This window comes from Crinia signifera, chromosome 2 (genome assembly GCF_055691185.1).
Source record: "Crinia signifera chromosome 2, ASM5569118v1, whole genome shotgun sequence".
Taxonomy (NCBI): Eukaryota; Metazoa; Chordata; class Amphibia; order Anura; family Myobatrachidae; genus Crinia; species Crinia signifera.
In genome coordinates, this window is record NC_139218.1 from 211762918 (window position 1) to 211782048 (window position 19131).

Consider the following 19131-nt stretch of genomic DNA (forward strand, 5'->3'; position numbering starts at 1 on the left):
GCAGTGCACATGGTTTTGCCCATCTAAGAAGGATTTTGTCAGAAAGAATGAACCAAAATAAGGCCCCATGTGCTCTGCAGAGGGTGTGTGGGGGGGGGGGGGGGGGGGGGCAGATGTAAAATGTGCATAGAGAATTAGATTTGGGTGAGTTATTTTGTTTCTGTGCAGGGAAAACACTGACTGCTTTATTTTTACACTGCAATATTGATCTTAATTTGATGTAAAACCCCACCCAAATTGAATTCTCTCTGCACAAGTTACATCTGCCCCCCCCCCCCCCTGCAGTGCACTTGGTTTTGTCCATCTAAGAAGGAACTTGTCAGAAAGAGTGAACCAAAATAACCCCCTAAGTGTAGTTGTTATGTAGGTTTTTTTACATTGTTTTAATCAATGTCTGATGCTTATATGATGAAATATTTTTTGCACTGTCAATCACACATGTCAACTTTTGATGTGCTATTTTTAATACCAAGTTATAGTATAATATATGATAGATTAAAAGTCACAGAACAATTCTGGATGTATGGGAAAACAAAGATGATCAATGGCTTTTACCTGTAAACCATGTACTGTATGTCAAACAGAAATAAATGCTTACATGATGGGGTGAAAGCTTGTGATTTAATATTCTGCTCTGTAGTCCAACTGGTGATTCTACAACATGCTCTGTTAATATACAGCCTGGGTTAAGGTTTTAATGGTACCCCAGTAATATAAACTGGCCCGTACAAGTCATGGATTTTGAAGTTGATATGTATTTTTACATGGATGTTTTTCTAAAATTACCTAATTCTGTGGGGTTTTTTCCCACCGTCATAATGGAATGGAATGGATTGTTGTTGTTGTTTTTTTTTTTTATTATGAATTTACTAAGTAACTAATTTTCTTTATTGATTTAGTTCTCCCTGAGAACGTTGGTAAATGTAATTGCAGCTATATAGTATACTTTTACTGCAAGCAATTTGCAGTCTACAGTCTAGTGGAATATACTATACAGCTTATTCTGCCAAGAATTGAACATGTCTAAATAATCATTGTGGCACTTATACAGGTGAAGAAGAGAATGTGTAAAATATAATGAGAAAGTTCTGACTCTCTGATATTAGGGCAGATGTATTCAGCCTGGTGAAGAAAAAAAGTGGAGATAAAGTGGAAGGTGACCTGCCAATCAATTTCTAACTATAATTTTAATAGTTTTTATCACCGGCCAATCAGCTCCTGCCTGTCATTTTTCAAACCAAGCTCCAACCTGTCATTTTTCAAACCTGTAACTTCACAGTTAGGAGCTGATTGGCCGGTGATACAAAACAGAAACTTTATCACATCACAAGCTTAATAAATCAGCCCCACAGTTCATTGACTGGTGCTTTATCTCCTTTCACTTTATCTCCACTTTATCTCCAGTTTATCTCTTCTCCAGGCTCAATGCATCTTCCCCTATGACACATACACACACTAACAAAGAGAAAGTGTGCCACTGACATAGACCATCCCTGACTTATATGGCTAGATTCAGAGTGGCACACATACGCAGAAAAGGTATTTTGCCTCAGCCACATCTGTATCTTATGCTAATGCAATTTCCTTAATGCTAAGATACCCTTGATGGCACACCATTGATGGATCATCGGACACACCATCGAAACTTGCATCAGCTTTATTGCAGGTGCTGTTTCTCCGCATGGTAACAATTGTAATTCATGCCAAATGCAATTCTGGTGCATGCGCAGAAGAAAACACATTGGCCATTTGCATGAATATTGCCATAATATGCCACTCAGTGTCATCAACACAAACCCATGGCCAATGACATTAACATATACAGAGCTAAAATGACTTACCTCCCAACTGGCAATCACACAATACACGAGCTCTGTAAACTGATCAGTGAACTTTCTATTTAATGAGTAGGTTGTCACTCTTGGCTCCTGCGTAGTTTTAATCGGCATTAGTTATGTGACTGCTGCTATAGAAGGCAGGTGGAGGGAGTAAATGCATTTGGTATTCTGGAAATACATAATTATTTTGTTTTGTATATTTTTTTAGACATTTTTTAGCTTATATCGGCCATATTAGGGTCATGGATGTATGTTTAGCAAATTGTGCACATGAGAGTGTCAGTATGCTGTATTATATAAATATGTCCTCTTCACTATTACTACTAAGCACATTGATATAGACCCTGGTGATGACCTGAATTTTATGCATAGCATGTTGTCACAAGCCAGTAATTATAATCTTACGATGCAATCGTTTATGGATTATTTTTATCTTTACAGTTTTGCCAAGTCACACATGTGGAAATCCTGGGCGCCTACAGAATGGCCTACAACAAGGGACGACATTCAACATAGGAGACAAAGTCCGATACAGCTGCAATGCAGGGTACATGCTTGAAGGACATGCCTTGCTAACCTGCGTATCCAGCTCACAGAACAGTGCCTCTTGGGATTTTCCTCTACCCACATGTAGAAGTATGTACTTGTATCTCTCAGTTTGTTTTGTGTAACAACTTGGGGTATTATTCAGACCAGAACATTTTCTGCCACCCAGCCAGAGTGAAAACTCCCATTGTGCAAGCCTGCGAATCAATGTGCACAGCTTACAAAAATGGATTAACTTGGAGGCTATGATAGATACAGGCTTTTCTGGGCAGGAAATGACATCACACAACTTCCTTTTTTAAGACCTGGGCATGCCAACGTTTTACCTGACAGTGCCAGAACATGGCTGGTTACCAGCCCAAACGCCGGCTTTCTGTCAGTCAACTTGCGTACCACCAGCTATAAAAAAAAATCAGTATTTTATTGTGTATGTGTACTAAGATTCATATGCATATGCAGTCTATCGATAACCGCCCGGCCTGCAAATTCACAGCTGTGCGATCAGGTCTGAATAGCCCTATTAATCAGTGTCATGTCATTTACAGTGCAGTGTACTTCGTCTCTATAACCAATGATAATGTGCAGGATCTTCAGACTCAGGATAAGTACTTAGGATAATTGGGAAATATAACTTATTTAAAGTTGCAGATTAAGCATATTTTAAGGAAAAGTTGAAAAGTCCATGGCACAGGAATCCTGAGGATGCCAGTGCCGGAACCCGATTGTCGGGATGCTGAACGCAAATATGCCATGGCAGTTTAGGCCAGGGAAGAGGGAGAGGGGGGTTTGGTTTAAACTATAGGTACTATGGAAATGTAATGTTAGGTCATAGGGGGGGGGAGTAAGGGTAAGGCTGCAGGGAGGGGGGGTTGGGCACTTAGAATGGGGGGTTAGGCTGTGAGGCTGGATCTGGGCTGGGCTTAGGCAACGGGGTAGGAGGGTTGGGGTTAGGCATTAGCAGTGAGAATTAGGTTTAGGCTGCAGTGGGTGGGATGGGGGGGGGGGGGGTTGACCCGCAGGGAGGGATGGTTAGGGTTGGGGGCAGAGGGAGGGCCAGGATTCCCTCTTTCAGGATGCCGGTGTCAGTTTTCTGACTGCCGGCATCCCAAACGCCAGTCATCTGTAAGTATCGCATGTAACATATGTATAAAAATAAATCCTGTCTATACAGTATTTACTAAATTAATGCACTATACATAACTGCATTAGGTTTAATAGAGGTCAAATGACATGCCATTGTATGTTTTGTATATTTATTATACTACATACTTAGTTTACAAAAAGGTATATTTAAATTTAATTTTCACACAAAATTTGTTAGGTAACCAATCATCTAATAGAGTATCAATGTGTACTGTAATTTGAGTAGACGGTCTGGAATCTGTCATTAGAGGAGAGGCTTGGCCAATCCTGCAAGCTTACACTAGATTTCCCTGTGCTCATATGGGACAGTCTGACCCTGATTAAGGACGCCTCTATGAAGTTACAAATGAAGACAAAGGCAGCACCAGCACGAAGATGACATCATTTTAAATATAATTTATTCTGTATGCCAGTGTCAGTGCCAGCCTCTGAATTTTACACCCTCTGAATGTGGTAGTGTCATTAGTAAGTGCCCACCCTAGTTTATCACTTTTTGGAATGGTCTTTTTTTTCTAATACCTTTCTCTGTTGATCTGTGCTATTGGTATACTGTATATGAGATAAATGGTTCACAAGTTGATGTTTATACAAACCTGCTGCAGTAACAAGTCTGCAATGTCAGAGTAAATGGGTGAATGCACAAGAGCAGAGTGACTACACGTTTCAGAGTAAACATCTCCCATTGGGATCTTGAAATCCCCTTTCATTTTCCCCTCATATGCCCAAGAGGTTAGAGCAAAACTGATCTAAATATGACTACAACCTGTTTTCCCAGCGCAGAGCCTGGGGATTATATGCTGTTAACATTTTAGCATATTAAAGTACTGCTGCTGTTCAGAAGCACACAATCACACTGATGCTGTACATTGCTCTGTGACACAGGTAGCATATTCATAGGCAGAAACAACTGCCTGTTTCAGTAATCTGTGTCTCATTTTCATCCCTTATTGCATTATACCAGGGCTGGGCAACACCGGCCCTCCAGATGTTGGTGAACTACACATCCCAGGATGCTTTGCATCAGTTTCAGCATGGCCACATAGCAAAACTAATGCAAAGCATCCTGGGATGTGTAGTTCACTAACATCTGGAGGGCCGGTGTTGCCCAGCCCTGCATTATACTGTAGGTAGAACAGTAGTGTATTTTCCAAAGGCAACCTAGGCACATGCATAGGGCCCAGCAGGTCCCGAGGGACCCCATAAAGATATTCTGGCTGTCCAAACGTTCCCAGAGGAACATTGTGCGACTACCGTGTGAAGTCATGACATCACATGGACCTGCCCACACTCCCAAAGTATCTTTTATGTTCTTTAATAGGATAAAACAATGTTTGTAAAGTACAGCAGGCAGCCAGTTTCCTTTAATGTGAAACAGGTATTAAGAGTTCTTCCAAATGACCGAGAGCCTAATTCAGATCTGTACCCAACGCCTCAGCTGAGCATTTATCGGTAGACTGTGCACACGCCAAGGTACTCTATCGATGCCCAATGTAATCAGCAACAACACTATAGTGCTATGGCTTGTTGGAGAGCGGAGGGCCCCAACCTAGTATCTTGCCTAGGCCCCCTATGAACCTTATATCTGCCTCTGAGGTACAGTATCCAGATGATAAATAAGTCAAGGTAAACAGTCAATAGATCGACGCCATATGGTCGGCTGGTACAAATGTTGGCAGATTTAAGGTCCATAGTGCCTAAGGTCAACATGACAATGGTTTAAATACCAATGGTAGACACGTTTTGGTTCCTCATGTTTTCTAAACAGTTGTTGGATTTATTATCCATATGGATTAATAATGGGAATAGTAATTTGCCTGAAGCATAACCAAACACCAACATTTAACCCCAAAAGCTGAAAAAACTTCTGTTGACCATATGCTAGCCGGCCATAGTCATGTTGACCATTTGATCAGGTTATTTTTTTCTACCTGCCGGCCTGTTATCTTTTGTCCTTTTGCACCTTTCATTATGTATTTCGACCTTATGTCATTGATCTATTAAATGTTGACCTAATCGTTGTAGATATTTAACACCCATACCACACCCATAGTTACACATTACTGGCCAGCCATACAGTACTGTATGTACCCTGAACTATTTGCCAGTTGTTGCACTACATCAGGGATGGCCAGACTTTTGGGACCCTGGATCTGCTTTTTGCACACTTACTTACCAGTAATCTCCCCATGTGCACTATATACCACTCATAGTTCAATAACACCCCCCCCCCCATTCAATTCCCCCACGTGCAGATTCCACAATTTGCAGAACACCCCCCTCACAGTGCAGAACATCCCCCTGTGCAAAATACCTCTCTCCCCCTGTGTAGAAATCCCCTTGTGCAAAAACCCACCACCCCTCCTCTCCCACTGCATAAAAGTTCCCCATGTGCAATACCTCGCTCTGTGCAGTTAAACCCCCCCTTATGCAGAAATTTTGTTGCTCGCCTCCATCCCGCTGAAGGTTGCCCGCACAGAAGACCCGCACATGCGCATACAGTATGTAAATATGTGCAGTGCTAAAACATCAGCCCCAATGTGAACACGCCATTGACTGATTGAACTAGAATCAGGTCCATAATGACCAGAGTAGTTCCCCATACACATAATGCCCAGAGTAGTTCCCCATACACATAATGCCCAGAGTAGTTCCCCATACACATAATGGCCAGAGTAGTTCCCCATACACATAATGCCCAGAGTAGTTCCCCATACACATAATGGCCAGAGTAGTTCCCCATACACATATTGCCCAGAGTAGTTCCCCATACACATAATGCCCAGAGTAGTTCCCCATACACATAATAGCCAGAGTAGTTCCCCATACACATAATGCCCAGAGTAGTTCCCCATACACATAATGCCCAGAGTAGTTCCCCATACACATAATGCCCAGAGTAGTTCCTCATATACATAATGCCCAGAGTAGTTCCCCATACACATAATGCCCAGAGTAGTTCCCCATACACATAATGCCCAGAGTAGTTCCCCATACGAATAATGCCCAGAGTAGTTCTCCATACACATAATGCTCAAAAAAAGTTCCCATACACATTCCTTCCTTCTCAACAATGTGCAGCCTGCCCCCTCCCTTACCTGCCTCTCGGTGCTCAGCTCCTCCTCAAGACTCCCATGTGTTTTCGGCAGTCTGCAAGGATTTGTTTCCTCCTCCTGACCTGGCTGACCACTGACAGCAGCCACGGCTCGCCGCAGTATACTATGAGGGAACCGCTGTGCTGCCTGTGCTGTGTGCCATTCATACAATTTGATAGGCACAGGCTGCGGCAACCGGTAGCAGCAGTGACAAAGGAAGGTGGAGGGGGAGCACCTCTCAGGGCCGGTTCCTTACTGCTTTGCAGGCTGTGCTGAGCGGGTAGCGTCACCCCTGGCTGTCATGCTGTGAAGGGTCCTACTTGCTGCTTCCAGCTGCTGCTGACTCCATTGTCACATAATCCTCCATCACCGCTGACTGGACGAAATTGGCGGGCGTACGTACATGCTCCACACATCCCAAGGATGCATTACACCGGTCGCAATGCATCCCTGGGGACAATTTCCAGAAACTGGTCATGATCTACCAGTGAGAGCTCCACGAGCTACCAGTATCTAAGCTATTCCTACTAAGAGGGTATTCAATCTTGGCAGATGTTTCCTTTCCTCAGAATTATCATCCACTTTCATGTAGTATAGATCGAATTTGCATACAATCTTTTCAGTGTTCAATGAATCCATGTCTTTTTCCATGGAAACTCAAGCTTATTTTCAAATTTAGCTGCCCTTTTTGCGAGCACAAATTCGGCTTTTCAAAGTGCCGAATCTGCAGTGGCGAGTCCTGTCTGAAACCGGCCGGGTTTGAATAGGTTCTGACCGTTATTTCTGAGTATTGGAAATATCGGCAAGCATTGAATACCCGTAAGAGACTCAGGGCCAAGAGATTGTATGTAAGCTAATGATTTTCATGCTGGAGCACTTTAAACAAGAAATAATGCTTTTAAAACACTGGGTGGAAATGTTCTTTTGAATGTAAAGATAGCATCTTGTATTACAAATATTTTATTATTATTTCTAGCGGACGATGCATGTGGAGGAACTTTAAGAGGCCAAAGTGGAATCATAACAAGTCCTCATTTCCCATCGGAATACAATAACAATGCTGACTGTACATGGACAATCCTTGCAGAGGTTGGAGACACAATTGCCTTGATCTTCACAGACTTTCAATTAGAAGATGCATATGACTATCTGGAAGTCACAGGCACAGATGGCTCATCACTCTGGTAAGTGAGATTTGCATATGAAACTCTTTGAAGAAGAGATGACATGCCACAGACCAACAAGCTACATACATAAAATAGAGATTTAAAAGTTATTAATGCAAGTAAAAATAGACATCACCATTTGTATAGTACGTGTCTTTCAAAAGGCATTAGCTTAAGAAAGTGTTTAAAAAACTGTCTGTAAGAGCTGTCCAGTGCTGATGTGGACGTGACCATGGTTTAAGTAAAGAAACAGGCTTTTTGCTCATTATGCTATAGTTGCATTTGCACTAGAGATGCAGCAGAAGAAAACTGCTGGTATATGCAAAGCTTATGTCAGAGGAGGTGTCTTCCTAGGGGTCTGGGACGGATATTAGACAGCACTTACATCGACAGCCATTACATAGACACCATTAGTTCGACAGCTCAATAGGTCGACATGGTTTTAGGTCGACATACCATTAGGTCGACATGTCATTAGGTCGACAGGTCGTTAGGTCGACAGCTCATTAGGTCGACAGTTCATTAGGTCGACATGTTTTTAGGTCGACACTGCCATTAGGTCGACAGTGTCTATGTCGACAGTCAAAAGGTCGACATGGGTTTTTTTCACTGTTTTTTGGCCGAAATGCCGACACAGTCGACATGGACACAGTTTGAAGTGTACCGCAGCCCCTCGCATCGGGCACGGTTCCTCGCTGCGCTCGGCACACTATTTTATTCTCCCACCACGCCCTAGTGGATAGTAGGGCATGAAATACCGCCTGTCGGCACATGTCGGCTCAAAAAACAGTGAAAAAACCCATGTTGACCTTTTGACTGTCGACATAGACACTGTCGACCTAATGGCAGTGTCGACCTAAAAACATGTCGACCTAATGAGCTGTCGACCTAACGACCTGTCGACCTAATGACATGTCGACCTAATGGTATGTCGACCTAAAACCATGTCGACCTATTGAGCTGTCGAACTAATGGTGTCTATGTAATGGCTGTCGATGTAAGTGCTGTCTAACAATAGTCCGGATACCCTTCCTAGTGGCAGCTCCTTTCCTGTCTGGCAGGGGGTTGGCTGACCTTCTCCTATCTCCTTGGCCCTGACCTCATGTCATTTTATAGCTGATGCCACTGGGAGATAGGGCTTAAATACACCAGCAGCAGGAGATTGATCTTAAATCCAGCACAAGCTTAAGTCCAGTGCTGGTAAATAACAGCCTGGCTTTTACACACTGCATCAGCTGCAGCCCATTAAAACAAGGAAGGGTTGGCATTATAGCAGGGGAAAGGCTTCCCATAGGAAGTTCTCCCTTTGCTATCATAGTCTGGACTGGCAGCAGAGGTGGGATTCAGCCGGTTCGCACCATTTCTGCAGAACCGATACCTAATATACTGCTGGTTCTGCAGCACCATTTGATAAGGAACGCCACGATGTCTGCTAATTGTAATTTAGACAAACGTGGACACTCACTAGTTGAAGCTGTGACTGTATACACAAAGCAGGTCCACGACTATTTTGATTGCTACCGCTGGACCGCAAGCCAATAGGAGCTCGCAGTCCAGCAGCCAATCAGGAGCTGCAGTGGTGGCTCTTGATTGGCGACCAGCTCCTATTGGCTCACGGTCCAGAAGGAGAGTTCAAATTAGCTACGGACCTGCTTTGTGTACACAGCTGGGCAGCATGCAGATCTTTGACTGGCTGTCACAGCTTTACCTTGTATATGTCTGACGGTGGTCTAAATTACAAGCAGCAGCATCTCACTCCCCCTTGGCAACGAGCAATTCACTCCCCCTTGGCAACCAGTATGTATTCCCCCTTGGCAATGAGCATTAAGCCACCTTGGCCTCCAACATGACGCCCATGGCATCAAGCAAATCCCCCTAGTAGTTCTTATGTGTCAAATATGTACTGGGCATCATGGTGTGTGGTTTATTGTGTGATGAGCATCATGGTGTGTGGTATATAATATGTGATGGGCATTACGGTGCCTGGCATAATATGTAATGGGCATAATGTGTGTAGCACAATGTGTAATATGTCTTTATGTGTAATGGGCATTAGCAATACGGTGCATGACATAAACTGTATGTATAGGCATTACAGCTTGCAGAGTACTGTGTAATGGGCATTACAGCATGCTTTGTAACGGGCATGTGGAATCATATGTAACATAATCTAGTTTTGTGTACCTCTTTTATTGTTCTTAATGACTATTTAATGCATGGATTATTATACTACCTTTAGGTATATCTTTTGGTATACTTAATATGGTCATTTAGAACCTTTTGTTAATTTATTTGAATCCCACCACTGACTGGCAGTCCCAGGTAGAGAAAACACCATCCCCTGACCATTCGGTTGACTGTCTAGCTGTGATTAGCAGGGAGTGCTTCCAATGGGAATTTACTGCCTCCTAGGCAGTCTCCGCAGGTGCCACATATTACTGGGGGAGCTGCAGTCCTGTAACACATAGGTAAAATCCACCACTGTTTTAATAGTAGTAAATGCTTATCTTACAGTATACAATTTTTACACAATGTGGTCTTTTAATTGTCATATATATATAAGACTGTCTGTATCTAATTATTATAATGAATTAATACTAACATTGCATTCACCAGGTAAGTGTAACCCCTTCAGTGACACTCCAAAGAATATTCTGGGCTATGCTCCAGTGCTCAGACTGGCAAACCCGGAATATTCTCGGGATTGCCACTGTCTGCGCTGATTAGTGCAGGGATGCCCGACCCCACCTCCTTCCCCCCAGCTGTGTGTGGTGTGACCTTGCTAACATCATGCCGCACACAGCTGGGTTGCTGGGAGCAGGGCCGGGCAGTGGCTGATGTAGTGTTCAACGGTGCTGCCTAGCCCCAGGACACACAGTGGTGGGAGGTTTTTTAGGGAGCACTCCCAACAAAAATCACCCAGTGGGGAGCGCTCCCTAAAAAAAACACCACTGAAGGGATTAAATAATTAAAAATATCTGTTGTTTCCCCTTAAAAATAATAGTGCAATGTATCACTAAACTAATGGGTGCCAAAAATCAGCAACATCTTGTGTATTTATCTGAAGTCAAGCATCATTTTTCCTGCTACAGTATCTGTAATGCTGACTGAGATGTAAGTAGTATTGTGATTGTGTGAGTGCAGCTTGTGCATTATAGGCACGGGGCTCATGTGCACTCTGCACCCTGCGCTCGTTAGCGATACACCCATGCTTGCTTGTCCCCTTCCTCTCTAAGGGGGATATTCAGATGTGTTTACATGGCCGCAAAAGTGGCCATCGTTCAGGTAGAGTGAAAGCCCGTCTTGCGAATTAATGTGTTTGCTGTGGAAGTAGATGTATACAGCTGCAAATCTCTTTGCAGCCCTGCAAATATGTTCAAAACCATTCATAAGCTGCTCACCATCGAATGGGTACCAGTCATCGCAGGCTCAGAGTAACCAAAGACTTACTGTGCTGCTGCTGCAATGAATACAGGCATATCTGGCCTGTCGCTGACATCACATACCCTCCCCATAAAATGCTTAGGCACGACTGTGTATTCCTTGTCTCTATCAGCATTTTGCTGGCATGCCTAGCTGGGGTTTTATTGCCACGCCCATGAAATGGCCTGTTACACCCACAGACACCTACTTCCTGTCAATCACCTTGCCAGCGATAAAAAAAGGTAGCAGGATGGCCTTGCGCATGCTTACTACGGGCCATACACATGCGCGGTTTATCAATAATGGGACGCTTTGTGAATTCGTGGCTGTGCGATCAGGTCTGAATTTTGCCCAAGTGTAAGAGTACATAAGAGTAAGATGCCACAATCTTTATACATATATATGGAAGTCTAATTTGTTTGTGCTCATGATCGGTTTAAATCAAGGAATTTTCTGTAAAAAAAAAAAAAAATGACGTCCCAATCTACCTTAAGTCATATATGTTCAATATATTGTATGGTTTGTCTATGAGTCATTAATGTTCATCAACATCAACAACATTCACTCATTCCATGTTCAGTAAATTGTTTATATTAAGAACGCAGGGTTTACCGTGCTCGAGCAAAGTAAATGGATCTGTAATGGTTTGCAGTGATTATGAATAAGCCAGTTTTAGTGACTTATGCGGTCAGTTCAATGACAAATGAAGACTAATGGCACTACCGGGTTAGCCAAGGAATGAGTGCTGAGAATTGCATGACAGCAGTTTTATTGTGAGCCTGGTGAGGGATTAAGGGACTTTTCATTTGTATGATGAAGATGGCGGCTTATGTGCATAGTAAGGCTATTTGTGAAGGAGTTAATAAGTATCAAACTGGAAGTTTGAGCATAATGTGTCTGAGCATGGGCTACACTATATTCTAAATAGAGAAATGTGCCCGGTACCTTACACCACAGGAAGATATAAAGCAGACAACTGCTGTAGTATGTTATGATAAAACTTTCTAAATAGTCCAAAGGTTTCTTATTGATGATAGATTAAAATAAAAATATTAATTTAAATAAATTTTGCTTATCCTTAAACTGCCCATACACTAGTGCGATTTGGCCACGTTTCGTCCGATTCTGACTGATCGGGCCAAGAAGTCAGAAGAAAAGTGACAAATTGTATGTGTTTTGTCTCTGATTCTGATATGATGCGTGGTCTCGTGGGCATCGGATCAAAGTCAGTGATCCGACATGCTGCACGTAAAATCTATTGGATCGGAAAGCCTCCAGCAGTGGTGAATGGGATTGCATACAATATTTTTCATGCAAAAGGACCGCATGTGTTATATCGCATGTGATCCTGCTGCCTGGGAAGCTCCAGGGATGTTCAAAGAAAATCATACGTATGCGACTTCTCCCTCCGATAAGTCATGTACTGTAAGTGTATGGCCAGCATTTGGTGGACATGGTTGTGATTCTAATTGTCTACATATTTTATGAGTGGTAGCACTAGCCACCAGGACTGGTTTTGTTTCTCAGTAAGCCTAGTGCTGATGTACTGTGTCTCATCCCCGGCCGGCTGACTGGTCATACCAATATCAACCACTCTCTCTATTTCCCTCTTTTTACTTATCCCTGCCATAAGCAACTATCAAGACTCACTTATCCCCATGCTCTCAGCACGAATATGCATATAAGTACATCTATAGACCATACCAATTTAATTATAATTATCTTTCTTCCTTGGCATTCCCCCAACTCGATAATTTCATTTATCCTTTAGAATTATTGTTTCCTACCCATGTACCCACCCACTCATTTATTTACCTACCCTAGGACCCACGTTTACCTATTATTTAACCACACACCAAGTTCATGTAACACTCAGAAACTGCTCACCCAACTTTACCAACCACCATTCCCCACTTCTCCCCATCTCTTACGAGTCTCTTACTATTTTAATACCTCATATAGATCTACACATGATCCATCGAAGTCTTTGAGTACTCTGTACATCTTCTCTCTTCCCTATCCAAGGTTACTGAGTAACAATATTCTCACAATTACTTTTTGTTCACTTATGTTCACTCACGTTCTCATCCATTTATCTATTCGATACACTCCAAATTTTATAGATGCCTGCATCTTCTTCACTCATCACTCTCGGACTTCCCCTCCTTTTCCCTCCCCTTCTTTATGCTTTATACACCTTATTACTTTTCCACTTTTACAGTTTATGTACACGCGTTCTGTCACTTAATTTTATCCCCATATATCCCTTCCACGTTAACCCCCTTTTTTCTTTATTATCAAGCAAGGATTTATTTATAATCCCCTGTGCAACCCCATTTCTTTCACCTTATCCATCACACCTAAGGTGTACACTAATCACTTCAGTCTATATCTTCCTATTCCAATCCATTTACTCATCCCACTCTATTCAACATCAATTCCACCCGATTCATGTCTCTTTTTAAGTATACACCCACAATTGCATCGATATATGTACATCACACATATATCACTCCTGTCCACCCGATATTTCTCTTATACTTTATTCAATGTTATCTCACCTTATACACTAGTATAGCAATTAATTACCAGCATTGCACTGAGCTAATCATTTATACTACCCCCCCTTTTTTATTGTAATTGCTTAATGGTTTCAAAGTTTATTTTATCCACATCTTTATTATGTGTTTCCCCTCCCCCTCGTTATGGACAATCCCCATTATAATTTCATCATGCCAGAGGTTTGCTAGCCATATTAAAAATCCATTTAAATAGCTGCTATAGACACCTGTCCCAGCGTGCGTATACACTACAGTTTCCCATTGTCCCTAACTCCTCCCACCTTTTACCTGCCCCCACAGATGATTGGCCACTGATCATTTAAAAAATGAGCGGCCAAACATACCAGACACCTGATTGAGAAAGCCTAACGGTGAAACGTACGTCTCGTTTGTATGGTCCCCGCTGTGCACAAGCGGGACCTACATCACCTCTTCTAAACTGTCACATAGCCTTCCTGTGGCTGACAGACTGCTACCGATCACAGAGCTAACCTCTGACAAGACCCTGGATGCTGCGTGAAACTTACAGCTCATTCTACCACAACCCACTGCCGGCTTTTACGGCGGAACACAGCGGCTTTACTCTCCGCAGGACTGACATAGCCCTGGCGGCTTACTCCTGACCTTACTGCTGGTCTGCTGTACGGAGCATCACAGAGGCCGCACCTGCTTTGGAGTTGACACAGTGCGCCTCCAGCAATCCGGCTACCCTTTGCCGGCTCTCACTGACACCCAGCGCTGAACACACTGGAGCCTGGCGTCGCTGTCACTTAGAGACATACGTCTCGCTCGCTGGCACTCGTGTCCTTCTTATCACAGTTGCCGGCTTTCACTGATACCCAGCGCTGAACACACTGGAGCCTGACGCCGCTGTTACACAGAGACACACATCCTGCTTGCTGGCACTTGTGTTCCTCCTACTACAGTGCTCCCATCTTACCTGCACTCACCCAGTGGATCGTCCAAGATTATCTACAATACGATTACTGCGGGTCAAAGTCCGTGAGTGTATCAGCCCCTGTGGCATTACATTGCATTCTAGCTCTAATTTAATGATTGCAGTCAACAATATTTATTATATAGCCTAACTATCATGTTACCAATATATAAAATCATGGTCTGCTAAAACTACTATAACTCTTTCAATCCTAGCGGCAAATAAAATTGTAGCGCTTACTGTGTCATTACAGCTACAGACATCCATTGTTAAATCAGAGTGTTACTCTGCTATGCATTAATTGATTATTTGCAACTATTTAACTTTTTTTCTTAGTTTTTATTGCTCAATTACTTGTGGCATCAATTGAACTCTTGCATTATATCCACAATTGTAGCCATTGACATTCTATGAGTCTTAGTGGTATAGATTGAACTCTAGCGTTTATCCTGTGCTTGCAGGCATAGACATCCATTACGCAGATTGCAGTTACAGATATTCACTGCTAAACCTGATTGTCACATTGTTAGGTATCAATTAATTGTTTGCAACAAATTACTACCTTTGGCTTAGCCTACATTACTCTATTACTTGTGGCATTAATTGAACACTTGCATTATATCTACAACTGTAGCCATTAACATTCTTTGAGTCTCAGGGGTATTAATTGAACTTCAGCATTTACTCTGTGTTTGTAGGCATAGACACCCATTACGCAGATTACAGTTCCAGATATTCACTGCTAGACCTGATCGTCATTCTGTAACGTATCAATTAACTGTTTGCAACAATTTACTATCTTTGTCTTAGCCCACATTACCCTTGTACTAGTGGCTTTAATTGAACTCTGCATATTCTTTGCAGAATCTGTCTCATCACTGAATGCAAGGGCTACTATTCATAATGTCCACGATATTTGTCATAGCCAATATCTGAGTACCTGTGCCAGCAGTATATATGTGAATAAAAATTGTGTGTGCATCAAGGATTGGACACCACACAGAGAAGACGTGGGGTGATTATTCCCTGCATTCTCAATCTCTACTCAAGAGATCACAACAGATTGATTTACTGTTGAAATTACACCTAATGAATAATATCAGTCCATTAATTGCTGTACACTTTACTAAAAGCTTGGGTCTCACCCCTATCTTCCCCTAAAAACCTTCTCTCTACTCTCTTCTGCACATCATCTCAAGCAACCCGTTACAAATCATAGGTAACCGTACCTTTTCCTATTTATGTGCAAACTTAACTTTTTTCCACACCTCACCGCCAGGGTGGCATCGCTCAACCTCTGTTCACTACAGTTATTTCTGTACACAGAGGATAGCAGCATACACCAGGGAGAGAGTGAAGGAGTAACTTATACCCTACATCTACTCAGGGTTCTCTCATTCCCAGGGGACCCGGGATCCGACTCTGCGCTGTAGTTCATATAACAGAGCCAGACAGGTCACCCCTGGGAACAGCAGAAACTCTCTCATCTATATTCTGATACCTGTGACGCTCTTGAAGTCCGCTCAACTGCGCATTCACTGACAAATGTCACATGCACAGGCAGCAGCGACTCCATTAGCAAACCACAACTCAGGTACCCCTACATCTTAACCTTACTGCTAACATCTCGATACTCAGATATTAGAAACTAAGACCACACTGTCACCCACAGGAAACATTGTGGCAAGTTTATTACTTATTGAAATATTTCTAGAAATAATATAAATTCTTGATATTCACTCTCAAACTTGCATTGTGATTAGAGGTGCCTACTGTCTATTAGGATTCACACTAGTATATTGATATACAGTTACTGTTATCTGGAAGATTTCATCCAGGTATAATCCATAGACATAAGTATTACGAAATAATATTTCACTACTTTCTCATATACTTATCTATAAGTGTTATCTGTTTGTCCTTGTCTTCTGTCTTTGTCAGACCCTATTTTAGGGCTATCTTTTAATCAATAAATTTTGTATTAACAGCTATTTACTTTCAATAGAAGGCTGTGCCCCACCCGGGAGACTTTTTTCGATATCCTCCCTTGGATATCCAATCTTTCTGTTTACATGCACAAGTCTCACAAGATCTCCCATGCAGCCAGGGACAAAGCCATCCAGCAGCAACCACAGCCAGGGACAAAGCTGTGAACGGGCAACGACATCAGGAGCTGTCAAAATCGACTGATCATTCATGCATTGCATGGCATTTCAGGGCACTATATTGTCTGTAGATAGCAGCACCAATAATGACAGGGGTGCATAGAAAAGCATAGTCTGCTTTCTTATTTGGGGGAGAAACAGCATCAGTGCACATAACATGCACTGATAACGCTTCTCCCCATATTACAGTAAGTCTTCTTATATCTTATCAGATGTCTTTGCTACCTGTAAAGACTGGGAGATTGATGGCTAGATTTTAAGAAGTCCTTATGGGGAGAAGCGGTATCAGTGCTGTTATCTGTGCTAATACCGCTCTCCCCCATGTATGACCTCAGTAAGTATAATCATTGTATGTGCTGCTAAAGTATATCTTTCAAATAGCGTGCTAATATAAGTGCCAGTGGAAGAAGGGTCAGAAGCAGTCACTATTCCGACACCTGCAGCCATCAGTATAGACACCTGCAGCAGCTGGCAGCTTCGGGCTACCCTGGAGATCTTGCACTATCTTCCTGGTTCAGTTGTGAGAGTGCATATTGTAGGTGCATTGTGGAGATGTGCAAATGTAACAGTAAAGCATGTAACAAAGACAGGTCTCATGATTAATTCTAAATGCTAAATGAGGTTAAATAGAGAGAAGTCAAAAGAGGAAGCATGTTGTGACATTTTTACTGTTCTAACGTGCAGATTTCCAACCTGCAAACCTAGTAACAGATTGCTTTCATCAAAGCACTTCCTAAGGTCATACAATGGGTATACAATACAATAGTTGCTTTTACTGCGCTTATATAATAAAAGGTATAGATGAGGAGAAAATGACAATCAGAACAGGAGTGATAGATGAGGAAGACAATGGTCGAGATGCAGCAAATTTTTAAAGTGACCAAACCTCTAAAAATACTGTAAGCAAAGAATTCAATACATTCCGGGGCTTGGATGTGCTTGGCAACGGTATCTTCAGGTTGGCATTCCTATTCAGGGGTTGTGGTCATGGAGATGGAGTTGCAGCATATTCAGAGATGAGTGCACAAAGAGATCTACTGTAGGTATTTCAGATGGATCTTGTACCCTAAGGACAGGTTGCTGCTGCTGCTCTGAATACAAGCGTTCCGCATCTGAGGCATGCAATGTAACCACAAATGCGGCTACAGTACTTTGAATCAGCCTATGGATTAGAAAAGGGATGGATGAGGGGGAGATAGCGTATAGGAGGGATAGATGTCAGATCATGGAGTTTGGGAGATAAATGGAGAAAACTGGGGAGAGCTTTAGGAGAGTGATAAAGTGAAGAACCCAAAGCTACCGATCAGCTTCTGTCAGTTACTATATCTAGCACAGTCTTTGAAATGACAGTTAGGGGTTTATTGATTAAGATGGGAGTTATATTGAAGGTGGGTTGTTGCTATGGGCAACCAGTTAGATTCTATTATCTTCTAGAAGGGGCTAAATAATTAATAAATCGATTCTGATTGGTTGTTCTGGGCAACAACCCATCTTTAATAGAACTGCCGTCTTAGTAAATAAACCCCCTAGAAGCTGATTGATTGCTTTATGCAATGTCTCCAAGGATTGATACATTTCCCACAGGTATGGAGAAATAGGTAACTATGGTAAGCCCAATGCATGGGAGAAAATGAGGTAGATATTGGTGCTCTGATGTATGCAAGTTACATCTGTGAAAAAAGATGAACATATATCTAAAACTAAATTTAGGAAAGGTGTTTTGTGGGCAGGAGCAGGTTTAGAAGTTAGTATGTCCCTAGGCACAACAGTATTGGCTACCCATGACATCCAGTTTTATTATTTTCATTGTTTAAATATTCATGTAAGCTCTCATTTTTGTGATTGTTAATTAAGTATAACTGAACCTCATCTTAAAACAAGCCATGAGCTATTACATATATTTTTTAATTATGTACACATATTTTCTAAGTACAACAGCTTATGGGGCAGCCTGCCCATGCCATTCAAACTCAACTCAGCCTGGTGTACAGTACTTGGAAATATTTTGAAGTTACTGGTAATTTCAGCCTGAGACTAATGAAACATGAGCCTGAATGCCGCCCCCCAAGAAGTCCCGCCCCTAGGCATGTGCCTCACCTGCCTATTGGGAAATAAGCCACTGTGTGTAGGACAGAGGGGTGATAAAACATGTATGGGAGAGAAAGAAGAAGCAGTTGTGGAATATGGCATTGATAAATTAATGCAGAATATAAATACAGGAACTACAGTATGTTATATGATAGAAGGTTGAGATATGGTT

The 19131-nt window shown here is 42.3% G+C and overlaps 1 protein-coding gene across 3 annotated transcripts in view; it reads left to right on the top strand.

The window, feature by feature from the left end:
• The window catches only part of CSMD2 (CUB and Sushi multiple domains 2), a 909603-nt gene that overhangs the window by 425134 nt on the left and 465338 nt on the right, over positions 1–19131 (top strand). For all 3 annotated transcript variants that reach the window (XM_083173665.1, XM_083173666.1, XM_083173667.1), the window contains exons 4-5: positions 2280–2474; positions 7596–7803. In XM_083173665.1, the coding sequence (XP_083029791.1) occupies positions 2280–2474; positions 7596–7803 (403 nt within the window). The remainder of the gene's footprint in view (positions 1–2279; positions 2475–7595; positions 7804–19131) is intronic.